Source organism: Esox lucius, chromosome 4 (genome assembly GCF_011004845.1).
Source record: "Esox lucius isolate fEsoLuc1 chromosome 4, fEsoLuc1.pri, whole genome shotgun sequence".
Lineage (NCBI taxonomy): Eukaryota > Metazoa > Chordata > Actinopteri > Esociformes > Esocidae > Esox > Esox lucius.
In genome coordinates, this window is record NC_047572.1 from 26,908,257 (window position 1) to 26,933,626 (window position 25,370).

General features: G+C 41.9%; 2 protein-coding genes across 6 annotated transcripts in view; both read right to left on the bottom strand.

Moving 5' to 3' along the window:
• Window positions 1–52: 52 nt before the first annotated feature.
• tdo2a (tryptophan 2,3-dioxygenase a) lies at window positions 53–4,100 on the bottom strand. Its single transcript, XM_010899809.4, has 12 exons — window positions 3,986–4,100; window positions 3,755–3,860; window positions 3,518–3,608; window positions 3,208–3,278; window positions 2,829–2,956; window positions 2,535–2,721; window positions 2,326–2,433; window positions 2,121–2,232; window positions 1,951–2,008; window positions 1,780–1,859; window positions 1,096–1,186; window positions 53–964 (listed from the first exon to the last, which is right to left on the bottom strand). The coding sequence occupies exons 1-12, from the start codon at window positions 4,021–4,023 to the stop codon at window positions 811–813; spliced, it is 1,224 nt and encodes a 407-aa protein (XP_010898111.1). The 5' UTR covers window positions 4,024–4,100; the 3' UTR covers window positions 53–810.
• Window positions 4,101–12,025: 7,925 nt separating this feature from the next.
• Window positions 12,026–25,370, bottom strand: part of si:dkey-237h12.3 (teneurin-3) — a 142,528-nt gene continuing 129,183 nt past the window's right edge. For all 5 annotated transcript variants that reach the window (XM_020046123.3, XM_020046122.3, XM_020046121.3 and 2 more), the window contains 7 exons: window positions 20,228–21,111; window positions 19,794–19,969; window positions 19,206–19,441; window positions 18,302–18,598; window positions 14,172–15,783; window positions 13,837–13,967; window positions 12,026–13,163 (listed from right to left, as the gene is read on the bottom strand). In XM_020046123.3, the coding sequence (XP_019901682.3) occupies window positions 12,411–13,163; window positions 13,837–13,967; window positions 14,172–15,783; window positions 18,302–18,598; window positions 19,206–19,441; window positions 19,794–19,969; window positions 20,228–21,111 (4,089 nt within the window). In that variant the 3' untranslated portion in view covers window positions 12,026–12,410. The remainder of the gene's footprint in view (window positions 13,164–13,836; window positions 13,968–14,171; window positions 15,784–18,301; window positions 18,599–19,205; window positions 19,442–19,793; window positions 19,970–20,227; window positions 21,112–25,370) is intronic.

Consider the following 25,370-nt stretch of genomic DNA (forward strand, 5'->3'; position numbering starts at 1 on the left):
TTGTAGCACCAATGTCAAAATACTGTACAAAAACCTCTCTTGAAAATATTACCTATTAAATATGAATAGGCTTCTTTACAGCAGTGGTTTGCAACTGGTGGTTTGGTTAGTTACCTGTATTAGAGATATTCTGCAGATTTTTCTGTTGAGTTATTTAACATTATTCAAGAATATGAGTTTATATGTTACACAAAATGATTATTGTCAATGAAAAAGTGAGTGATCTGTTGTCTAATAATTGCTGCTTTTACTGTCATTATACCATAACATACTGTATATATTATACATATATTTCTTTCAGATAGCATTTATAATGCAAATATATTGCATCCACTGAGACCAACAAGCAGTGCTTGGCCCTGAGGCACACCCACTCAAGAGCCTCTACATTAGGGTACATGTTTCGAATAACCTACATCCATTTGGCATATGCTCAAAAATCTAATCATATTGATATGTTAAATAAAGCAAAACATTATATAAAAACAATATATACAATGTAAACACTAAATAACTATATTTAACAATATATACATTCATAATTTTTTTTCCTTCCAATTTTCTCGATTGAATTGATATGGCTTACGTGGTACCGATTTTAAGATCGAAATGTAGAAAAGTTATTTCTGTTTGAGCTTACGGCTTTACCTGGAATCAGTCCAGTAATATGGCTTCTAAATCTTGTTAATGTTGTAATGCTGAACCTTTGATATAGATACAGCTCTTTATTGGTATTAGTTCATTCAGGGTTGTTTTTTTTTGCACGTCTTCTCAGCTAGCTTATCTGCTGCTCCAGACCTGGGGCGCATCCTAGTCCGAATCCTCGCTACTGCAGTAAGAGCTGTCACAGCACTCGGCCGTGAACAGGAACGTGTGCTCGTGGGGGTCCAGCTTAGGCATCCAGTGGCGAGGTATCAAAAACGTGGCAAGGTTGAATAGATCCACAAAGACTTTGTAGCGATCACTGTGGAGAAAAAGAACCAAGGCCTAGTTAGCTTCTTCTTGCCGGGGGTGTAGAAGGATGTGCCTGCCAGTAGCTCCAGATTGGATTCGGTTGCTTCTGATGGTTTATCATCTGTGACCGACGGGACATACCTGACGGTAGAGCGCAGGTAGTGGTAGCCAGAAGAGCCTCCGGTGCCTGCTTTGCTGCCAATCATTCGGTGCACCATGCACACGTGGTTGTCTGACACAAAGGAGATGCCAAGGTCACCAGTCAGTTGTTATTACAAATGTTCCAGGTCAGTTGTCAAGGCAACAGGTCCGTTTTAATCACAACTGTCCTGGGGGTCAGTGGTCAAGGTCACAGGCTGAATCAATGTCAAATGATGGTCTAGGTCAGGGGTCAGCTTGATGGGATGGGTTTACAAAGACTTGCTGATGATTCAAATATATTTGCTGATGATTCAAATATGTATAATATATTTTTGTATATTATTATTTTGCTTTAGTTGTGCTTCATAGCTGCAAACTTTCTTTTGGATATTAAGCAAACCAAGTTCATATCATGTCAAAAATTGTTTTCTGAACAGATGTGAATTACATCATACAAATATAGTTGTACTGTATACTGTACTATTTGAAGAAACAAATGCAGGTTGTAATACTGTATTATCCAGTGCTGGTTCTAGGCATAAGCAACATAATGGATGCTTTTGGGCACCAGACCACTAGCTCCCCTAATGCAACTACTGGCAAAGATAAAAGGCTACCGGTATAGAAGCTCACTAACACAACAGTTTTTCAGAAACATCCAGTATGTCATTGTTTATAACTTACATCTCCATTTGGTCATGAGAGTGTCAATGTCCATCAGGTTGGACAGGAGTTGAAAGGGAACCTGGAACCTGGGCTCTTCCCTAAAGATGAGAACAGTCCACAATGCAACAATTACATCACAAACTGTGAAAAGACGGTGACAAACGGTGAAAAATAACTACAGAATCTTACCTGTAGAAGTAGATCATCAGGGCTCCTTTAAGAGCCTTGTACGAGATCCGTCTCTCACCTGAACAAAAAACAATATCTGAGACGTTTTCATAGACCTGATATTTTTAATTAATGTTACTGGATATTTGAGTCATCTTGCATTGGAATTAAAGTCAGATTCAAGCACTAACCTTTGCTCAAAAGATGCTCATGTATTTTGACATCAAATAGAGAAGTAAAAAGCTCCCTTTGCTTTTTCAGCTCTTCCATCATCTCCTCCTTCTCTTCAGAGTCTTGCATTCTCTGCAAAAGGACAAACAAGATCACAGTTTTTGGTCCTATTACTTCATGCTAGAGTAACCTAATGATAAAATAATGTTTTTCAACTTCTCATACCTCTATTTTGTTTTTTTCAAAACTCAATCCTTCAAATATGTTGACTTCCAGTTTTTTCCAAAAGTTAAATCCATCCTCTTCAAGACCCGGAGTCCTTTCCAGCCATTTCTGAATAGAACAACAAACAATATTTCTTTAGTATATTACACAATCAAAAGGTATTTGAACCGAATCTATTTTCATGTTTCAGTCGTTTTTTTTCTTCTCACCTCCACTAATTTCAGCAGACACGGTTCCTTCTCAGAACTGAGCAACATCTCACTCTCGTGTCCTTTGAAGTTGTCTCTGTAGTGTCGTCTGTTGTAGGGAACCCTCAGGTTGTCAGGGACCCCAATCTTGTTCTCCAACAGACGGAACTGGAGACTTTGGAATCCAGAGGCAGGGGCCAGATACTCTCTAAAAAATACAAAATAAAATTGATGAGTGTAAAGAGGTTACTCAATTACAAGGTTAAAGGTTTGCGATTTGTATAAAAACTAGATGAATGTTTTTGTTAATGTTACCGGAAGTCATAGAAGTCCAAGGCTGTCATTGTCTCGAGGACAGCAAACTGGTCAACGAGCAGCCGAAAGATCATTACAATCCTATGTATACGGGTGTTGACCTTCAGCATGTTACGCTCATCTCGAACCTGGTGAAACATTACTATTCAAATTGAGCTCTTAAATGGTTAACTCTCTAGGGAGTTCCTGATGCAAAAATCTGTGAAGAAATACATATTTATACCTACTAAATATTTCCCAGAGTAATTAAGAGATTAATTAAAAGTTAAAATACAATGTTTTCTGCAAGGCCTCATATTGTATTAAAAGGGGTGATTGTAATGAACAATTTTCACATTTTTATATACCCCTAAAATGTCTTACTCTCTAAGGTACTTACATGTCCACTGATGAAAATCTCTCGCACAGAATCCAGCTCCCATAGAATCTGCTTGAACCAGAGTTCGTAGGCTGGAATATAATGAATAATATGCACTTGATCATAATGCAGTAAAATCAATAACTGGAATGTTGATGGTCTATTATGATTGGTCTTTCAGAAGAATGTACACCTACTATTACAGGTTAAAATGCCTTGAACTGAATTGATTTCACATGGACCCCAATGTGCTTGCATGAATGCCATGCTGAAAATTCCACTATCGATTTTTTGTATCTAAATAACATATTATCCCAAACTAATACTTTACCTTGATGGGTGACAATGAAAAGATGTTCATCGTGAATTTTGTTCCCCTTCAGTTCACTCTGAAGAACTTGGCTAGTCACAATCTTGTCGAGCTTTAACAAAACATAAAAATAAAATCTAGGTCACCAGCTAACTATTGTATCTCTTACTATGATGGTATGGCTTGTATATGCAGAAGACCTTGTAGAAACTGAAAAAGAAAGCTAGAGTTTGTTATTGCCGATATTAAATGCTATACCTGAAGGTAGTTTCCATAGATAATACCACCTTTGCTGGCCTTGTTTATTCCTTCTTGAGAGTCATCTGCTGGTTCCTCTTTTAGATGCAGCTTGTTCTTGAATAACCTGGGAAATTAAAAGAAAATCTAAAATACTACTATAATTGCTTAACTAATGTTGATAATGTAAGTTAATGTGCATCATAAAGACAGAAATGTTAAATAAAAAGATTGAAATGCAATAATGCGTACAAGTGCCTTTCTTCGAAGTATGGACATCCACCGCTCATGACTTTCCAAATGATCCGAAATGAAAGATGTTATCCTTTAGTTAACTATAAATTGGATCCTATTTTTTTGTGTTACTGAGACTGTTGCTGTGAAGTATTTATAGGCTTACAACCACGTCATTTTATTGTCATATTACACCATCCGGCCCACCTACATGGGCATTATCCAATCCTCTTTTGTTTACCTTTCTCGTACGTGAATTTGCAGCATGTACTAATTTAAGGGTAAAAACGGTCACTCTCCTTATTGCAGTATGCTCTTTGCTCTTACCTATGTATATTTTAATCCCAATAAATTTAATAGTCAAATGACGTTATGTAATTTACCATCTTAAATTATATGTTTAGGTCTGTTAAATTAGTGTTTGTGCCTCTTGTTGTCTAAGAGTATTTACTGAGTCTCTTTTGGCACTTGTAATGTGGATGCTTGGAAATCATTCGGAAGATATACATACACAGACCAAGTGGCAGATAGGGTGTTGGTAAGCCCACCCCTTTAACCAGATAATTGGTTATTAACCAGATCGCATTGGGCGGTCATGTTTTGGGGCAAAAGTTCAATGTTTCAAGCATTTCTATTTTTCAAAAAGCTGTTTTTTTAGTTTTTTTTTATAACAGCTCATTCAGGTGTGTCATAACAAATGGGGGTGGGGGGGGCATACTAGTGCTATCAATAATTATTTTTATATTATATTTGTAATTATTTTAGAACAGTTGAAAGACTTTATTTGTAACTTTGATATTATGGACTTTTTGTGTAGAACAGTGGCAAAACCCGCTGATTAAATCCATTTAGATTTTGATTGAATGTTTTACCACAAGAAAACATGGAAAGGTCCAATGGGTATGAATACCTTTGAGAGCCATTGTAGTTTTAATTACTTCAAGTTTTAATTACTCTGTCTGGCTACACCTCATCCAGTTGCCTTGTCCCTTTTTCCAAGGTAATTTACAGAATTTTGGTGTGTTTCCCTGACATTGAGTTCATAGATAAATCTTTGGATATTTCCAATATTACTCCAAAAGAAAAAAGGGGATTATATAATTTTCTGCCTCTGTGGAAAAATTTGTTAGATTTTTTTTTTTTTAAATGCACATGCAAATACTGTCCAATGTGTTTATGTAATGTTGTTTGTCTCTTACTTCCAGCCATATTGACATAATAAAACAAATTCACACAAATTATATAACTGTCATCATAGATTACAAAGGAAAATATTTGTAGTTTGGTTAATGTGTAACCTTTGCCATAGGCATTCTTTGACTTGCTGGAATGTCATCATTTTTATGTATTTTGTTTTCTGAGAAACTCGTTGACACAACCTTGACATTGCTTTACCTTTGATCATTAGCTTGTCTGCTAAAGCACAGAGTCAATCAGGGTAGCCTAGACATCAGCACACATTTTAGATATTTATAAACCACATAAGTTAAAACAATACAAATTGGATAGTAGCTACACTCAGTAGTAGTTATATAGATGTACCAAATGTAAAAAGATGTTACATTTTACAATAACCTGGTGTTTCTGAACAACTATTTGAGTCTGTTTACAAATGCTATGTATACAACTGTAAACACAAATGCATCTTCAGTGATCCAGTAAGTCCATATAAACAGTGTGTTACTGTACATGTTCCCAATATGCCTTGGTGTTGTTGCAATAATGCAAGGTAATGACTGAGAATTGGACATTACAACAACAATCAAAAATCACGTTGTATCCCATTTTAAAGCAGAATTGTGCTGACAACACCGGTACTGCTTTATACTTACCTTAAACCAATACAGTACAAATGCAATTCAACCCAAATGTGTATTACAGCTTATAATTTATTTAAACTCGGCACTGCATATTCTATACATCCCAGATGAAAGATTTTTGGTCAATCGTAGCTCTTCATGGAACACCATGAATCACTAGTAGGCCACAAATCATGCACTCAAGTCACTCAGAGTCTCTCTGACATGATTAGCTATGGCTGCTGTTTTTCAAGTGCCTTTGTAATAACCCTTGGAGCTGAATCCTCTGAAGATCAGAGGCATGGTAACTCTTTCGGGTTCGGGACACTGAACCATCCCATCGTTGGCTTCACTGAGAGACCTGGAGCAAACCCACTCTGTTCTTCTCCCCATTCTGCTGTTACAGAGAACACAGAGAAGAGACATGGAGGACATGCTTGATTTTTGAGAGTGACCTAGACAGTCTTGATTGATTGTTGAGCCTTTGGAAAGGCCAAACAGTAATCAAAGGCCAGCTGTATGTTTACTTTCTCCCTGAATTGATTGGTTAATTGCAATGCTGGCCATTAATTACATGTGGTCAATGGTCTCAATCAGTATAGCCAGAAGAGTAGACACCGAACACCTTGTTGACAGCATATAAGAGGAAAGACTTTAGTGCTCAACCATATAAGCTCCAATAATTGCCTTTTATTGGCCGACTTCCTGAAATGGCTGTCAAACCAGTCATCTATATAATAGGCGGTTTTGAGCCCACAATTGCCAGCTTGGGGACTAATTGTTATTAGTGCAAAGGAATAGGCTAATTAAGAAGGACTAGTATAATTTTCACACTGCAAATCATCCACGTGTTTTTAGGACAATCGTACTGTGCCGGTTATCATTCTCACGGAAATCACCATGGCACCAACGCCGCCAACAGATACAGCTGGAAGTGTCTGGAGGCTACGACCTGGGCCAGCCCTACTCATGCCTCCTACTGGGACCTCGTCTGGGGAGGTATCTGAGAGCTCCCAGGGAGCAACTTGCTGAAAAAAGAAGATTAGCCAAACAAGGCTGGAAGCAGGAGATGGATGAAGACTGCCAGGAGATGGATTGCCGGATTAGCTGGCAAAGCTACGACCAGCGGCACACATTTCTCCCACACCCCCCAGGTCCAAGAATAGATCACTCTGGAATTAGGAGACATTTAACAGAATATGTAATATAGACTATTAAAATCGAAACACCACTTTTTAAGTAAAAATTTGTTCTGAAGACAAAAAAGAAAGGCGTCATCATATTTGATTTTCAGACTCCGGGACTTTGATTCACAGTCCAAATACACTTTTTGGAATATTGGCCTCATCTATTGCATGATGCTGTTAGTCTTTGATGTACATGCAAAGACGTTCCATTAGTTATATGCTTTTAAAAAAAGAAATAATTAGGCCATGCAGCTCTGCGATCAACTTCGGTTTGCTTTGAAGGTGCCTGTCGTGGTCACACAGCGATCATGAGTTGGTTATGTTGAGCAACACAATTCATCTTGTGGCACTTGCACAAGGACACTTTTGTTGTTCTGTTTGAAGCATCAGTAACTTCCTCTAAATCTTTGTAAACATGCCCTTTGCTGTGGTTGGTTAATGCTGTCTCTGGGTACTAGCTGATGCAGCCCTCTGATGCTTCAGTAATGTTTGATGCTGCTGTAACGATAGCAAGTAATGGAATCCTGCCTTCTCTGGGGCTAAAACTGGACTCTTTTGAAGATTCTACAATATCAAAACAAACAAACAGGAAAGATCGCTATATTATACAATACAATTTCAACACAATGATTGTTTGCACAGCATATTTTTCAGGTATGGTACAAATCCTCCCCAGCTTATAAACACATCACCTACTGTGCACAAACTACCCATAGAGAGTGCTAGAGGACTGTGGGTACATGAACAATGACCTTTCAAATGACGTGCTTTTTCATTTCCTTTCAAAGTGATTATTCAAATAGCTTAGACACAAAAAACAACACTCCAAGCCATATTTGAACAATAAAGCAACCACGTAGTCCCAATAGGTCAAAACATAACCCTGAACTCAACCAAAACAAATTATATATGCATCTGAGGATTTTGAAGACACTTGCTTGTAGTCATTAAAGGCTAGGATATGGAACCAAATACAAACATTTGGACTACTTTATTACAGTAGTGATTTATCAGGGGACTAGACATTTTGCGGTTAACAGTGTTTTCCACAGCTAATGTAATACTTCGCCTTTAAATGTTCTTCAAATTGTTGTGCCTGTAATTATAAGGGTCCATCTATATTTGAGCCTAACATCTGTTTTTACTTGGCCATTTGTTAAAACACTTAAGTCTTCGATAAATTCACTAAGAACATTAGGCAGTGCAAGCCATTACAATTCAAAATCTAATTGGATATTTTGTAGTGAATTTTACCTACCTGGACATCATAGGAATATAATGATAGAAACCATCAGTTTGTAGAGTTCCGTCCAGTCTAAAATACTGGTACACTAACAAATCAGTTCAGTCACTATATATATATATATACAGCTCTGGAAAAAATTAAGAGACCACTGCACCTTTTTCTTTCCTTTCCAAAAAAGCCGAAAAGGAAAGTTTTGGGTGAGGAACAGAAGGGTTCAAATTAAGAGACCCATGCAAATTGAACGCTTCCGTTCCTCACTCAGAACTTTCCTTTTCAACTTTTTTGGAAAGGAAAGAAAAAGGTGGAGTGGTCTCTTGATTTTTTCCAGAGCTGTATATATATATATATATATATATATATATATATATATATATATATATATTACTAACAAAATAAACTTTACCAAAAACTATTATATAAAATACAGTTATGATCATAGCTGCTAAGAACACAGTATGCATTATATACTATTTGGACAAAGTTTGGGTGGTATGCATTGATGAATTTATTTGTGTTCATTAAATATGTTTTGGACATGAAGGGCAAGTCACAGGGCAGTATGCATGATTAACATTATATTTAGAGGAGACAACATTTCTCTAAATGTACTATATAGTTAGTCTGTACCATCTTTAAACATAGTCAGTATTTACGAAAAATATAATGTTTCTTGACAGGTTATTTCATATCTTATTCTACAAAATCTGGCAGTTTTTATAATCCAATATCAACCATTCCTGTGTAACATAAGCAAAAAAATTCAAATACATGTTTGAGATTTTATTTTCAATGTATAAACACAACATAAATAAGGTTTTATGAGACTTGTTACATGGACAGTTAATTTCATAGAAAATGAAACAATAAAACTCTTGCGAAATTTACAAAACACTGTGTTTCTGTGCTCAGACATGACACATATTTGTGTCAGGCTTTTGTGTATCCTATTAACTTATTTTTTCCCTGATCACAAATCAAGGCAAAGTCTAATTTGCAAAACAAATATTTGGGGTTTTAAAATGTGACTTGTTGCAATGTCCTTTTAAAAGCAAAGCAAGGGGTGTATCAAGCTAGGGTCTATCAAAAGCAGTGCTTCTTAACACTACAATGTAAGTTGTGACAGTCATTGAGTGAGTCAAACCTCAAATGAAAGGTCACAGGTTTTAGACATATCTGGTAATTGACATTAAAGAGTAAAAACTCATCGTATTTCCAGAGAAGTGCAGATGCGTATATGCAAATGTAAACATTTTATTTCACTTTTAAATACTTTCTTTACATTTAAGCAGACATTTTGTTAAAAAAAAAAAAAGTACAACACTGTTTCCAAAAACGTTGTGACGCTGCGTAAACTGCAAACAGAATGCAATGATGTGCAAATAATGTATCCCTATATTAAATTGAAAATAGCATAAGACAACATATCAAATGTTGAAACCAAGACTTATTACTGTTTTTGGAAAAATTTCCTATTTTGAATTTGATGCCAGCAACACATTTAAAAGAAAGTTGGGACGGGCATGTTTACCACTGTGTTGCATTACCTCTTCTTTTAACAATACTCTATAAACGTTTGGGAACTGAAGAGACCAAGTACAACATTGGTCTCAGACGAAATACGTCAGAATCATCTCACAAAAAAATTATCATGGATTGCAGCGTCATTATTTTCTCGGAAACGTGGCTTAACAACAACATACCCGCAATTGAGTTAGAAGGGGGCGACATCTATAAGGCTGATCGGACGGCAGAGGACACCGGTAAGACCAGAGGAGGTGGGCTGTGCATTATGCAAACAAAACTTGGTGTACAGACACTAACTTAACCGGGAGTCACAGCTCAACCAATTGGGTGTACCTGATGATTAGGTGCAGGTGTTTTTACTTGCCTCGGGAGTTTATATCTATTGTTGTTATTGCAATCTACATACCCCCCGATGCTGATGCTAAATTAGCAATGAAAGAACTGCAGGCTGCTATTAGCAAACAGCAGACGGAACACCCGGTTTGTGTTTTTGTGGTTGCAGGGGATTTTAACCATTCAAATCTGAAAACAGTTTTTCCCAAATTCCACCAAAATGTCTCCTGCCCCACCAGAGGAGACAATACATTAGATCATGTCTTCACAAACATTCCTCCCCCTATTGGGACAGTTTGATCACCTTTCACCGTTCCTAGTCCACTGGAGCTTTTCCACTGCATGGTACTAGCGCGACTCTACTCGCCTCTTTTCGCTTTGGGAGCTTTTCCACTGCATGGTAACGGCTCTACTCTACTCGCCTTTTCTGCTTTTCCATTGGGCAAAATTAAGGATAACAGATACTTATTTTAGTACCTTCTCCGCCGAAGTTCCAAGCGAGCTGAGGCGTCATGAAAAGGTGACGATACGGAAGACTTGATACGGAGAGTGACTCAAAGCTTGCAGCAAGCCGTCCAGTGTTAGATAATGGTTTCATGAGACAAGAACGGCGCGTCTTAGCGGGTCTGTCCCAGGAGTCCATTGAAATGGGTTAATTTCATTGCCAGTGCACAAGACCAGACACTAATTTAAGCGAATCCCAAAACTCCTCTAGGTTTGGACCTATGCACAAGGGTTGAAATCAACTCGTTATCCCCACGAGAGACCTGCAAATACGCACTGTTTTTGTAGTATACAAAAGGACCTCTTCTTTTTCCTCCTCTGGGTTTTTCTATAGGCTAACTGGCATACATTGCACTGGTCAAAGTAATAATATCCAACCAAACGGAAGCAGCCTATTAAGCTTTCTAACAATTTTTGCCGTCTGCAATGTATAAAGACAAAAGTTACTGCTCACGCGTGCTTCATCGCTACTACCAGTATATACGTTGCCTTGTGTACAGTAGTCTACTCTTGAGTCAGTCGGCGTGGTATTATAACCGGCAATTAATAAGGCAATTTAATATACCTTTTGATCTGGATGGATGGGTTATGTAGGTTGTTTTAAATGTGTTGGTGTTGAGTTTTTAGGTGTATACTGTACACTTAAACCTAACAGATCATTGCAGTTATGCCCTCTTATACTGCAGGACGATAATTCTATTCTTATATTTTTTCACTTTTTCAAACAGGGTCTGACCATGCTATCTAGGTTTTGTTTACTTTTGATTTGCCACTTTATGTTCAAAGCTAGTCAATTTAAAAGAAAATTGATGGTATTCATTCAATAGATTTTTCTGTTGAATGAATACATTCGGGTCTTAGCCCACAGAGATCTCAGACAACAGCTAAAGGCACGTGACTCTGCTTTCAAATCTGGCCATGTAGAGGCCTATAGCTCATCCAGGGCCAACCTGAAAAAGGGCATCCTTTGTCAGCTCATCCAGGGCCAACCTGAAAAAGGGCATCCTTTGTCATATTTTTTTATGGTTATTCAGCCTTGTCCCTTGTGTACAGATTTCTCCAGATTCTCAGAATCTTTTAATGATATTATGTACAGAAGATGAAATCCCCAAACTCTTTGCAATTTTACAGTGAGAAACTTTCTTAAATTGTTGCACTATTTGCCTGCGCAGTCTTTAACAGTAGTGAACCCCTCCCTATCTTTATTTCTGAAAGACTCATCCTCTCTGGGATGCTCTTTTTAATAGCCAATCATGTTACTGACCTGTTGACAATTAATTTAATTAGTTGTGAGGTGTTCCACCAGGTTTCTATTTAGCATTACACAACCGTTCCAGTCTTTTGTTGCCCCTGTCCCAGCATTTTTTAAATGAGTTGCTGGTATCAAAGTGGGCATATCTATTTCAACATTATATATGTTGTCTTTGTACTATTTTCTATTGAAAATATGTATTAAATCATTTGCACATCATTGTATTCTGTTTTTATTTACATTTAACACAGCGTCCCAACTTTTTTGAAAATGGGGTTGTAATTCACTTTTGCTCAAAACACCATTTCTCCTGGCTTCTAGATGAAGGTCCATAGTCCAATTGGATTGTGCTACAGAGGTACATGTGCCTGTATTAAGGCCTGGCGTAGTTATATATTTACTCTGTAGTAGTCCCTTGTTAAACAGCATTGCACAGCATTGCTTTCAATCCCTTGTGACTTACAAAAACACACATTTACTCCGGCACATATACTCTTTGGCCGCGCCAAACTATTGTTGCTTTAGTTCCAACCATTGCTACGCTGTTAACGTACCAGGGCATTCAAAGTCTCCCTGGCAGCATGGGGACGACAGTTTGTTACCTTTTCCCTATTTCACTTTGCCGTAGAAATTGAATGTTGTTAGCGTTGTCTGCTAACTCTGGGTACTGCTCGACTGAGAGCACATAGTACCCGTCATACCCCTGCACTTTCCCGCCGCTCAGGAGCTGCCTCTTCTCTCCCTCAGTCCACAGGCGGACACCCTCCTCACCGTCACGCACCCGCTGTTGTTCCTTGGCCCAAGCGCTCACCAGAGCCCTCTGGCGGGCCAACTCCAGGACGCGAGCCTTCTCCTCGTCCACTGTGGAGCCGTAGCGCACGTGCAGCACTAGCGGCCCGCGCCGCAGCTCCACGTCCGCAAAGCGCCGTGTCCGGCTATCCATGACCGTGGTGGACTGGGATACGCTGACGTTAACGCCGTTCTCCAGGGTCTTGTGTCCGCTGGTGATGCGCAGCGCGGCCAGGTCGCCGTCAGGCAGGCCGGGCTTGACGAAGTGGTGGGTGTCGCGGCCTTCCACCGTGAAGTGCAGGCCGTCCAGGTAGAAGGCGTTGTTCAGGACTGTGGCCACCTTGACACAGTCCTCGTTAGCCACGTTGAGCGCGTGTGTGTGGGCGGTGCCCTTGTAGATGGCGAACATGACGGCTCTCCCGATGGGGGACGGGGCGGCCGAGAACCAGAACCAGGGCTTTTGGTCGCGGCGGCCACGGCCCGCATGGACTTCCGGAAGTCGCTCAAACAGCAGGAGTGCCCGGGCCTGTCGTGTCACTTCTTGCTGGACCCCAGAGATGGACTGTCAAGAGAATGTGTACAGTGATACGTTAGCAGCTGAGTGTGGCAGAAATTAACACTGGAGTCCATTCATGACCAGAAGGCGGATTCTTCAAATGCAAGTTAATCGTATAACCAGGCTTAACCAAAAAAGGTAAAGTGCCAGAGTGGATTTTTCTTAAATATAGTTTTGATTTCTATGCATTTCACGACAGTGTAGTAAGCTTTATGTAACATTGGCAATGTGTTAATAATTAATGACAATTGAAAATGTCACATATGCAGTGCTTTTATACTGCAGCTCTGTATGCATTGCTTCTGAATTTGTATTATCTGTGTAGTTATATTTGTGTTATGAATGTAAAATGCAAGGACAACTTGACTTTTTTGACCAAATAAAATAAATGAAAAGTAGCTACTCTTCCATATTTAGGAAAAAGTGGAAATGCAATTTGTACATGCAACAACTCTCAAAATAATGAAAATGCTCCGGGCTAAATAATATTTAAATTAAAAACAAGGGGCTACAGAAAGAAATGGAAAGAAGTGATGATATGCTAGAATTCTGACTGTTGGTCATAGAACTAGATAAGACGGCAAACACCTACGCACCTAAAATCACCCTAACTACCTAATATCTGGAACACAAATAGCATAGTGATGAAGGAATGATAATTGTCAGATAGGAAACCAACCGGTAGATCGTCCCAAAGCTGGCTTTTCTTGAGTTCATACGAGGGGTGAGTCAGATCAAGCTTGGGGACTGGGTAGCCCGGAATGCTGTTATGTAGATGGAAACCAAATGTCACCAGCCAGCTATTCACATCTACAGTACATGGGGGAAATCAGATATTTAATGGCATGATTATGCAAAAGAAAAAAATACTGTATTGTTTATGCCTACATTTATGTAATTTGTATCTTATAGTTGTTATAAACATTTAAAGATTAAAATAATATATTATAATACATATATTTTGTGCACATTAAATATCACTAAGTACCTAAAATGTGACAAATCATATCTTACCAGCAACATACTCTCTCACTTCATGCACTTTGCTGATGGGGTTGTTGTTCTGAAACATGTAAAGATTAAAAGGACCTGGCTCTTTCCCGACCCGTTTCCATGTGGTGATGTCAGGCACAGTCCACCTGCCGGGCATTATGTCATAGTCCCTCTCCCCAAAATGCAACAGTTTGGTCAGCGGGTCATAGAGACCACCATGGAACCCCAGCACCAGTTGAAAATCCGGGTTGGAGTCAAAGTAGATCTCCCCGTACGCTGTGTACTGGACCTGTTTGATCAGCAGGCCGTTGCTGGTAAACACAGCGAGGGGGGTTCCGGTGTTTTCGCATGCGATGTAGTACTCCTCGCCGCTGCTAATCTCCTGGGCAAACAGGTGGCCCTGCAGGTCGTAATACAGAGAGGTGATTTCAGAGCTGGAGTGATTGTAGATGTGGGTGATCCTGCTGGGGTAGCTCAGGTCCGCGTAGAAGAACTGCAGGTGCTGTCCCAGGCTGGTCTTGGTGGACACCCTCCTACCCAGGCCGTCGTAACGGTACTGGATGGTCCAGCCGTTGCCTTTGCTGTAGACGCGTGCCAGGAGGCCCTTGGAGTTGTACTCGAAAATCTCAGAGCCGCGCTGACGGAGGAAGCCGTCCTCGTCCACGCGGTACTGCATGTCTCCCAGGCGGGTTATGCGGTCACGGAGGTCGTAGCGCAGGGGGAGGAGGCGCGCGCTGTTGCCCGGGTTCAGTAGGTGGAGGTTCCCGTTCAGGTCGTAGGTGTAGCGCCACATGACTTTGTCATTGAGGTGGACTGTCTGGAGCTGGCCGTCCACATCGTACTCGTAGCCATACCTGGTGGTGTTTGCAAATGGCCCGATCTTGATCTCCCTCCTCGTGCATCGTCCCACGTTGTCGTACTGGAAGGTGATCCAGTACATCAGGGATCGGAAGATCTCGTATTGGATCTCTTTGATCCGTCCGTGGGCGTCGAAGTGTTTGGTGTAGGTCATGACCGCTGTGGAGATGATCTGGTTGATGTCATAGTAGATGACGCCGAACTTGCCAAATTGCTCCACTTTCCCTGAGATGTCATCGAACTGGTAGAGGTCGATGGGCAGCGGGGTCTCATTGATGACACCCTGTACGCTGGTGACCCGCAGGCTGCTGTCGTAGGTGTAGTCGAAGCGGGCGTTGACCATGCCATCCTCGCTGAACCGGAAGATCTGCCGGTCCACAAGGGGGCCCACTTGCCGGTAGCGGATTGAACAGATGAAGCCCTCACTCTGCAGGTTGACCGTCTTTAGCACACCTGCCATTTCATCGTAGGTGAAGCTGACCCGCGTGCCGTCGTACAGAACCTCGGCGAGCTTATTGTGCCGCCGGTACTTATATAACACCCGTCGGCCCGTGCCCAGGTGGGCCACTCGCTGGAGGAGCCCGTCCTCGCTGTAGTCAACGGCGACCGAGGCGTTGCTCTCTGGTGGGTGGAAGATGTTGCGGTAGTAGCCCACCGAGCGGACGGTCTGCATTGTGTAGCGGGCCACACTAGGCATGGTGACAGCAGATAGCCTGTCCTGTGGGTCGAAGTGGAAGATGTACTGACGCTGGCTGTGTAGCAGGAGCACCATAGACTAAAGGAAAGATAGGGCAACAGAAAAGGACATTATTAACGGCAATCAAAATATATATATTTTATGCTTTCGACAAAAGTTATGTTTTGTTAGTCCGAATATTGATGAACTAACATCACTAGGTCATGAAATGGGCTAAACAGTTGCATGGGGTGGTCTGGCGATTGAAGCTGATGCATGTAGAACAAGAATGTTCTGCTACAAACAAAGTTTAGATTCCAGACCAATGCTGTTATAGTACGCCTTTTCTTCCGGGAACGCCTTTTCTACCCAACCCCCCCCCCCCCCCCTCCCCCTCCGATCTCAACAAGCCTGCTTCACTTTTCACAGATAACTTAACCAGGACATCTTTGCCAGCACATACGGGCGAGGGTAGAGCTCATTCCCCAGCCAAAAACACAATTGAGCTCGCATGCATGTGCCCCATCTGCCACAGGGAGTCGCTAGAGTATTGCAAGACGATGCAACCCTATCAAACATACCACCCCAGGCGGCGTTAAGCCAGTTTGCACCTCCCTGGATTCAATATCCTTGTTGCAGTTTCTCAGCAGAGCTGTGAGGCCGCGACCAACAACACTGGGGCACTAAAAGGCCCACATGTTCATGTTTGACTCCTAAAAACCTTGCAGACTCAGAGTTAATAAATATACACTTTGGATGCTAGAAGTGCTTTTAGTGGGCTGCCACCCTTCCTGTGAAAATGCCATGCCCAGTCATCCGTTGCCTCACTGAGGCCCATTGAGCTCCCAAGGCTTTCAGTGTGCCCCATGTTTCTCTATTGACATTGCCTATTCAGGTCACGCAATAAGCTCAACGAGGGCCAAGTGCCAAATGCCAAGTGAGGGCAAGGAAATCTCAGCGTGCTTTTGCATGAGGGAAACGTCTGTGCCGTTGAACTTAGCAGTAAGTGATCTCTCTTTGAAGTTCTCCGAGAAATTATGTTCTTAGGGAAGCTGGCGAGGTGTTAAATAGACACTTTAGGATTTTGGATAATTCCCTTCTTACCCAGTCAGACAAACTCATGGAATCCTTTTCTATTGCTCTGTGAGTACTGTAAAAAAATATATTTAAAAGAAAACACACCCGGCCCCTCAGAGTAATTTAAAAAAGATTTTACAACCAGAAAATAACAAAGCAGGCAGTTTGGACGGTCAAACTATAAGTGGAATGGACAAGCATGCATAGGTTGCCTACATGGTGCTTTTGAAGTACCCTAATCAGATTAAAACATTATGACCGGTTGTGTTTACAGAACACACAAACAGCAGCAGTAACATTTTTAAGTTGATTGACAAACACCGCGGCTCTACTGAAGTGTTAGATTCTAGGTCAAGGAATATCTTCTTGGTTTGGAAAGGAGGCTGAATGCAATCCAATGGCCCTGCTGGGAGCATAGGCTTATGTGGAGACACTACCGCATGTAGAAAAACATGGTCATGATCCACATCAGAAAGCACATCAGTTTCTGATGTACAAATACAGCCAACTACTGTGCATTTTTAGGCATAATCTGTCAAAAGTAGACCTACAACAGATCCAAACTGAAAGAAGGCAATGAGAATCTACAAAGCTTATTGCAACCACAGTTAAAATAAAACATTTTCACTACATGTTAAAAATGACAGCCTGTTGTAGAACAGTTATGCAATAATTAATGGCACTGTGTTGTTTTAAGCTAGTCTAGGTAGGATCATTGTATAATCCCTTAACAAGATGAATAGGGAAGGTTTCTTTGCTGAATAGGTCCACAGAGCTTTTTTGTGCATTGGCGCACCTGGCCTCTTCACTGCTGATCAGCAATTCTTCTAGGTTGTTGTGTATTTATATGGAAAATGTGTGTATATGCAAATTTGAATGATTTAATGTGTGGTATGATTGCTATTTGAGGTTTTACAGAACTAGAAAACCCTCCATCTACTGTACCATTGTTGTGGATAGAGGACAGGAGACATTTCTTCTGACCTGCTGTATAATAAACGTGTGGAAAGACATGAAGTGCCTACCATTGGTCATACGAGGACTGCATCAAAGCATAGGGTCTCATACTAAGAGGGTCAGAGACAAATTTCATCTGCAAGCCATCAGAAGGATGAACACATGACCTGCCTGACCACCGACACTGACTCTGCTTAACAGGACACATAGACAAAAACTCACTCAGCCATGCAGAGACAAATATACACACAGAGATCGTAAATATCTACATGAGTGAAAAGGTGTGCAAGGCTGTCATTGGTGCAAATGGAGGATTCTTTGACAAAAGCAAAGTTTGAAGGACACAGTTATTTCAGTAAAATTATTTCTAACCTTGTCAATGGCTATAATTCCTATTCAAATTAATTTTCATGTATGTTGGTATGTGTGTGGGAATGCATGTGTGAAATCTAAAAGGTTCTGTTTAAACAAGGCATAATTTACATTCACTTTAATCATCAAAACTGCTTAATTAATGTGCTTTTGGGCATTAATCCACTTGTGGAAAAACCAAAGCATTTTACACGGTCGCTTCAAGCCTCACCTTGTCCAGGTAGGTGTAACTCCACGTCTTCCCGTCGGCAAACACTCTGGAGACCAGGCGTCCCTGGCTGTCGTATTCCACCCGCTCAGTGGTGGGCCCCCTCTGGAGGGCACTGATCTGCCCGTTGCTGCTTCGGCTAACGTTCACGGGAAGTAGCTTACTGCTGGGCACCCAGAGAACAGGGTGGCCCGTGCCGTCATAGATGATCTTCAGCAGGAACTTCCTGTGGTCGTCGTAAATCTTCTCAGTCCGCAGTGTTCGGTCGTAGTCAACGGACAGAATGTTCCGGCCGTTAACCTGTTAGTTTGTATGCGTATTGGATCAGGGCCCAAACAAAACAAAAACAAACAAAAGACAATGAGGCTTTAAAGTCACAGAGAGTGCTCTGATTGTTTTGGCTGGTGACCTGTTAAAATTGCATTTTGTGTGATTGTCGCTCATTGGCAGTCAGTGAGAGGAAATTAACAGCTCCTTCAAAAGGGCTTCATTAAACTGAAAGAAACTCTGGCGATTGCTTAGCAACTCTTAAATCACTGCACGCGCACACACACGCGCACACGACAAAATTGCTGTTAAATTAAAGGAAAGTAACTACCAAAGTTAAGTTCCTAATGTCATTTTTAAATCTCATTGGCAGTTTCTGGAGGAAACCACCGGCAATATACAGTATTGGGATTATAGAAAAAAGCCATTATTTAACTGCATTTAATTAAAATCATCTATTCTCAGTGCTCATATCTCACATGCAACCTCCCAATACGTCATTGATGCAGCCAGGAAGACATTTAAAAGATGTTGCTGTAGGCTCAGACTTGAGTTAAGTGCGGCAGTTAACAGAAGTGACTGAGAATATTGATACGTTTGGCGGACAAGTGTAACTTCGCATAACCAAGGAAAAACGAACCCGTAGCTTGCGTCCAAAAACGATGACTTTGCCTCGGGCCTGTTCCTTTCTGAAGCGCCACTCAACCAGATTCTGCCCACTATCCCCTGGCAAACTCATGTTACGCCGTGCCACTGTGGGGTTGGCGGTGCCCGCTAGGATGTGGGGCTCCGTCTGGTAGTGGGTGTCCATGCCATTGGCGTAGGTGATCCTCAGAGAGTTGTCATAGCCCACCTGATAGCTGCTTTTACACTGATCTGAGAATATCAAAAGACGGGGTCATGATCTGATAACACTAGGTTTATAGAACCCTAAATACAAGCTTTACTCCAACAGCCTGTTACAACCACGATTTCGAGATCATTGACAGTCCATGTCCGTGTCTATAGCGCCATCTATGAATTAAACAGCGTTAAAATGCCTCCACCCCATCCCTCAGCTTTTTACCAAAAGGGAAGTTGGGTGCTCTCTTTTTTATTGTTTCAAGTTCAGATAGGACGTTTGAACTTACTCAATATTGTCCTGTTCAGAATTGCGACCTTCAAAATGTCAGCCTGAACTTTTTGTGCCTTCATCAGTGAGACAGAGAGAAGTAGATGTGTGTCTTACCCTGAGCCAGTGTATAAAAGGCACGGACGGAGGAGACATTGGTGGTAATGCTAATGTCCTCTTCAGTGAATGAGCTCTCCATGTCCACGGTCAAGGCCTTGTAGATGTCAGTGTACAGGTTCTCCACTGTTCCAGTGGGGAACGTCACATTCATTAGTCTGCCTTCGCTGTCATAGCTGAAAGATAGAGGGAGAAGTTCATGTAAAGGTGATCATTGTTATTCATGTATTCTTGCATCGTGGCAGTGTCATTTTGTCAAGAGTATCTACGCAACAACATCACACTCCGTCACCATACTGTCTCTATTTAACGGTGGTAGAACAACATTTTAAAAAAAAGTGTACAAAAAAATATTATCCACTGCATGTGCCACCTGAAAACTCACACAGAGATGACAAGATGACAAAGTACATACTACATTGCTGAACACTCACTCATAGAATGTGGTCCAACCGATTTCACAGGTCTTGGTGGCCAGCAGGCCACTGTTCCCATGGTATGTGAGCAGCACCAGTTCCTGACCCTGCGCCGTCAGGGTCTTCAGCCCACCGTTGCTCCCCATGGTCAGCCAGATCACCTGGTTGTCCGGGGCAACTATGCGCACAGGCATGCGGTTTGGGTCGCGGCGAATCCTCAGGGTGTTCCCGTTGCTGTCGGTCACAGCAGTGACGTCATTCTCCGCGCTGTAGCTGAAGGTGTACTTGAAGTCGCCGGTCAGGAGGCTGGCTGTGTGCTGGTGGGTGCCATTGGTGTCGAAGACGTACACTTCCTGGGCATCGGGGGACGCCACCTCAAAGGTGTTACCGTTAGAGGTCAGCGCTGGGCCATTTCTGCCAATCGCCCGGATGCGGATGTTTCCGAGGTCCGCCACGTACAGGGTTCCGTCGGGCGCCACCGCCAGAGAGGACGGGGCGTTGAGACGGGCGTCTTTAGCATAGCCATCACCGGTCTGGTAACAGTCACAGTTGACATCGTTTTTACAGTCACAGTCGGAGGGCGATCCAGCCACATGGGTTATTTCACCGTCAATGGATACCATTCGGATTCGGCTCAGCCTCCGCTCGTCAGTTTCGGCGACAAAGATGGCGCCGTTGTAGGACACAGCGATGGCCACGGTGGACTCCAGGGGTGTCAGCGCTGCCCTTTGACCTCCGCCTACCCCACGACTGAACTCGGCCAACGGGCAGTGGATGGGTCGGCCTGCGGCAATGGTGACCTGGCCGTTCTCAGTGATTCTTAGAACGACATTGTTGTCAAGGACGAACAGGGAGTTGTCCATGGGGCTGACCGCCAGGCTGGTGGGCCACTCCAAGAGCACCTGCAGATTGGTACATTGTTATCGCACCATTTCACCAATGTGTCATAGAGATAATGCTTTCTCTCAGAGATGTGTCATAGAGATGATGCTTTCTCTCAGGGATGTCATAGAGATGATGCTTTCTCTCTGAGACATGTCATAGAGATGATGCTTTCTCTCTGAGATGTGTCAGAGAGATAATGCTTTCTTTCAGAGATGTGTCATAGAGATAATGCTTTCTTTCAGAGATGTGTCATAGAGATAATGCTTTCTCTGTGAGATGTGTCAGAGATAATGCTTTCTCTCAGAGATGTGTCAGTGATAATGCTTTCTCTCAGAGATGTGTCATAGAGATGATGCTTTCTCTCAGAGATGTGTCAAAACTGTGGGAAAACATCCTTAGTCATCCCTTCCAAAAACGGATTTATATTAAGTTATTTTTCCCTAGAGCCTGCATGAATCACTACTGTCTCTATGCCATTCATTACATCTGCCAGTCTGCCCTCTAATGGGACAACATGCCTCAGGATGCTACAGTCCAGCCAAAGAGATATCTGTGCTGGGTTGTAACATTGCAGAGACTTAATTAACTTAAGACATGTTGGACATGTTTAATCCTACGTATTCCTGGCTGCCTGATAGTGTGAAGCTGCCGTTGGGGTAGTGATAACACAAATGGAAAGGCTTTCTGGTATGTTCTCTTGCTGTAAGGGGGGAGAGGTAAGGGACCAAAATCCACACAGAGTTTGACTCTCGACCCCAATCCACTCCTGAAACGTCACCCCCCGAGACCCTAAATATACAACGTGTAATGGAGGCCCGTCATTCCATTTTAATATGATAAAAGCTTTTCTTCGTTTTTATTTTCTTCATTATTAATTTGCACCCCGACAGAGACTGTATGTAATGGAAGGGGATGGAGTAGAGATGGATATAAATGTTTGAGAGGAGAGCCAAAGTTACATTGAGTAAGTGTCTTGGCCTCATAAGGCTGTAACTTAGTGTCATCTGACCGAGCACCATGTTCATGAGCCAGCGACGACTGGCAGATTATTTGGGGGGGTATATATTTTGAGGCATTCTTCTGTATATTTTTAGTTAAAGGGATTGAAATTCATTTTTCCAGGCAATTCAAGTTACATTTTGGCAAACCTGATATAATCCCACCAACACTTTGCACCATGGTTTAACAGTGATGTTGAGTGGAGGCCCATAATGGATTAGTTCTATTTAAAGCAGTAAATAGTGCCCTTTTCACCCCCTCCATTGAGCAATGTAACCCCTTCTCTTTATAATCTTCCAAACCATATTCACCTGTTCAATCTACACCTTACTTTAGGACCTGCTCCTGTCTTACTGAATCTCCTAGCCGCAATTTCAACATACTGTCAACGAGTGTTCCAGTGTCCGTTGATGTCATTGACAAAAAGACATAGCAGGTCAACTACTTGCTCACTGAACCTAATTCCTGCAGCCCTCACAAAACCCACCTTCCCACTGCTCAGTCCAAGTATAACCAAAACCATAAATTATTCTTAGTCAGGCACTGTGCCAAATTTACTGAAAACTGCCTTAAATGCAACAACTTGAAAAAACCTGGACTGGACCCCAACACCCTAAATAATTATCGACAAATTTCTAATCTGCTCATCCTATCCATGGTCGTTGAACATGTACTCTCAATAAAGCTACAGTACAGAACAACCTTTTTCCCAATGATCTTCATGACCCTTTCCAGTCCAGCTTTTCTGTATGACACAGCCTAGAGATCCCTGCTAAGAGTAAAAAAATATATCTACAGAGGGGAGAACAAGTATTTGATACACTGCCGATTTTTCAGGTTTTCCTACTTACAAAGCATGTACAGGTCTGTAAGTATTTGATCACCTACCAACCAGAAATAATTCCGACACTCACAGACCTGTTAGTTTTTCTTTAAGAAGCCCTCCTGTTCTCCACTCATTACCTGTATTAACTGCACCTGTTTGAACTTGTTAGCTGTATAAAAGACACCTGTCCACACAATCAAACAGACACCAACCTCTCCACAATGGCCAAGACCAGAGAGCTGTGTAAGGTCATCAGGGATAAAATTGTAGACCTGCACAAGGCTGGGATGAGCTACAGGACAATAGGCAAGCAGCTTGGTGAGAAGGCAACAACTGTTGGCGCAGTTATTAGAAAATGGAAGAAGTTCAAGATGACGATCAATCTCCCTCAGTCTGGGCCTCCATGCAAGATTTCACCTCGTGGGGCATCAATGATCATGAGGAAGGTGAGGGATCAGCCCAGAACTACATGGCAGGACCTGGTCAATGACCTGAAGAGAGCTGGGACCACAGTTTCAAAGAAAACCATTAGTAACACACTACGCCGTCATGGATTAAAATCCTGCAGTGCACGCAAGGTCCCCCTGCTCAAGCCAGCGCATGTCCAGGCCCATCTGAAGTTTGCCAATGACCATCTGGATGATCCAGAGGAGGAATGGGAGAAGGTTGTGTGTTCTGATGAGACAATAATAGAGCCTTTTGGTCTAAACTCCGTGTTTGGAGGAAGAAGAAGAATGAGTACAACCCTAAGAACACCATCCCAACCGTGAAGCATGGAGGTGGAAACATCATTCTTCGGGGATGCTTTTCTGCAAAGGGGACAGGACGACTGCACCGTATTGAGGGGAGGATGGATGGGGCCATGTATCGCGAGATCTTGGCCAACAACCTCCTTCCCTCAGTAAGAGCATTGAAGATGGGTCGTGGCTGGGTCTTCCAGCATGACAACGACCCGAAACCCACAGCCAGGGCAACTAAGGAGTGGCTCCGTAAAAAGCATCTCAAGGTCCTGGAGTGGCCTAGCCAGTCTCCTGACCTTAAACCAATAGAAAATCTTTGGAGGGAGCTGAAAGTCCGTATTGCCCAGCGACAGCCCGGAAACCTGAAGGATCTGGAGAAGGTCTGTATGGAGGAGTGGGCCAAAATCTCTGCTGCAGTGTGTGCAAACCTGGTCAAGAACTAAAGGAAATGTATGATCTCTAATTGCAAACAAAGGTTTCTGTACCAAATATTAAGTTCTGCTTTTCTGATGTATCAAATACTTATGTCATGCAATAAAATGCAAATTAATTCCTTAAAAATCATACAATATGATTTTCTGGATTTTTGTTTTAGATTCCGCCCACTCACAGTTGAAGAATACCTATGATAAAAATTACAGACTTCTACATGCTTTGTAAGTGGGAAAACCAGCAAAATCGTCAGTGTATGAAATACTTGTTCTCCCCACTGTATATTTGATACATTTTAAATTCTATAATTGACTACCGCCTTTGAAACACCAAATCAAGAGAATTTTCAACAGACTTATGAACGTCTTGAATTCCCTGGATTACTCAAATTCTCTGTCATCTTACTGACAGACAAGAACGTTACACTCTGCAACTTTAAATCCAATCATACCTCGGTTTCTCAACTGTTTCGTGTCCATTTCTGTGTGGTATATAGATGTTTTGTCCAGGCATTATAATTTAAAATTGTTGGGATGAATCACATGCTGACGAAACAAATATAATTTAGGACAAATGGGGACACAAACTTTACCAACTAAACTCACATAGTCGATTGAGGGATTAACGTCTGGATAAAGATATTTAACATTAACAAATGAATAAACGTCCTGAATTTCAGCGAAAGCAGAGCTTGCGCTTGTTGGCTCTAAGAGTGCACACAGTAAGATGAACACATTCTCCCTTTACAGCGTCTGGACCATGACAACTGTAGCTCGCACATCTAATCACACCCCGCAACTCCAACCTCACATCTGTAACAACAAAGTAACATTGCTAGGGTCAAGTTATTCTTATCCACTGTAGATCCTTAAAAGCTTGTTCACGCCCTGCTAGCGTCTTGGCTACGGCAGCGTAAGGCTGCCTGGTGTATCAGTAAGACTCCTGTCTCAACTCCAGATGATCCATGATGCAGCTACCAGGACAATCACAACCCAACATCATGTTCTATTCAGGCACCTCTGGTTGCCTGTTCAATATCGGATGCCTCTGTTCACCCTGAAAGCCCTCAAGGGAGAGGCACCTAAGCATATTATGTCCTTACTCATTTGCTTATTGTTTTTAACATTTTGATCGCTTACAAGCCAATATTCATATCCAGAGTTACTTCTAGAAACAATCTTACGATAGCTAGGTGAAACAGTTACACAGCTCAGTACAGCCCACATTACTCAAATAAAAAGCTATCAGCAAAGTCAGTGCTAAGATAAATGGTGTATTG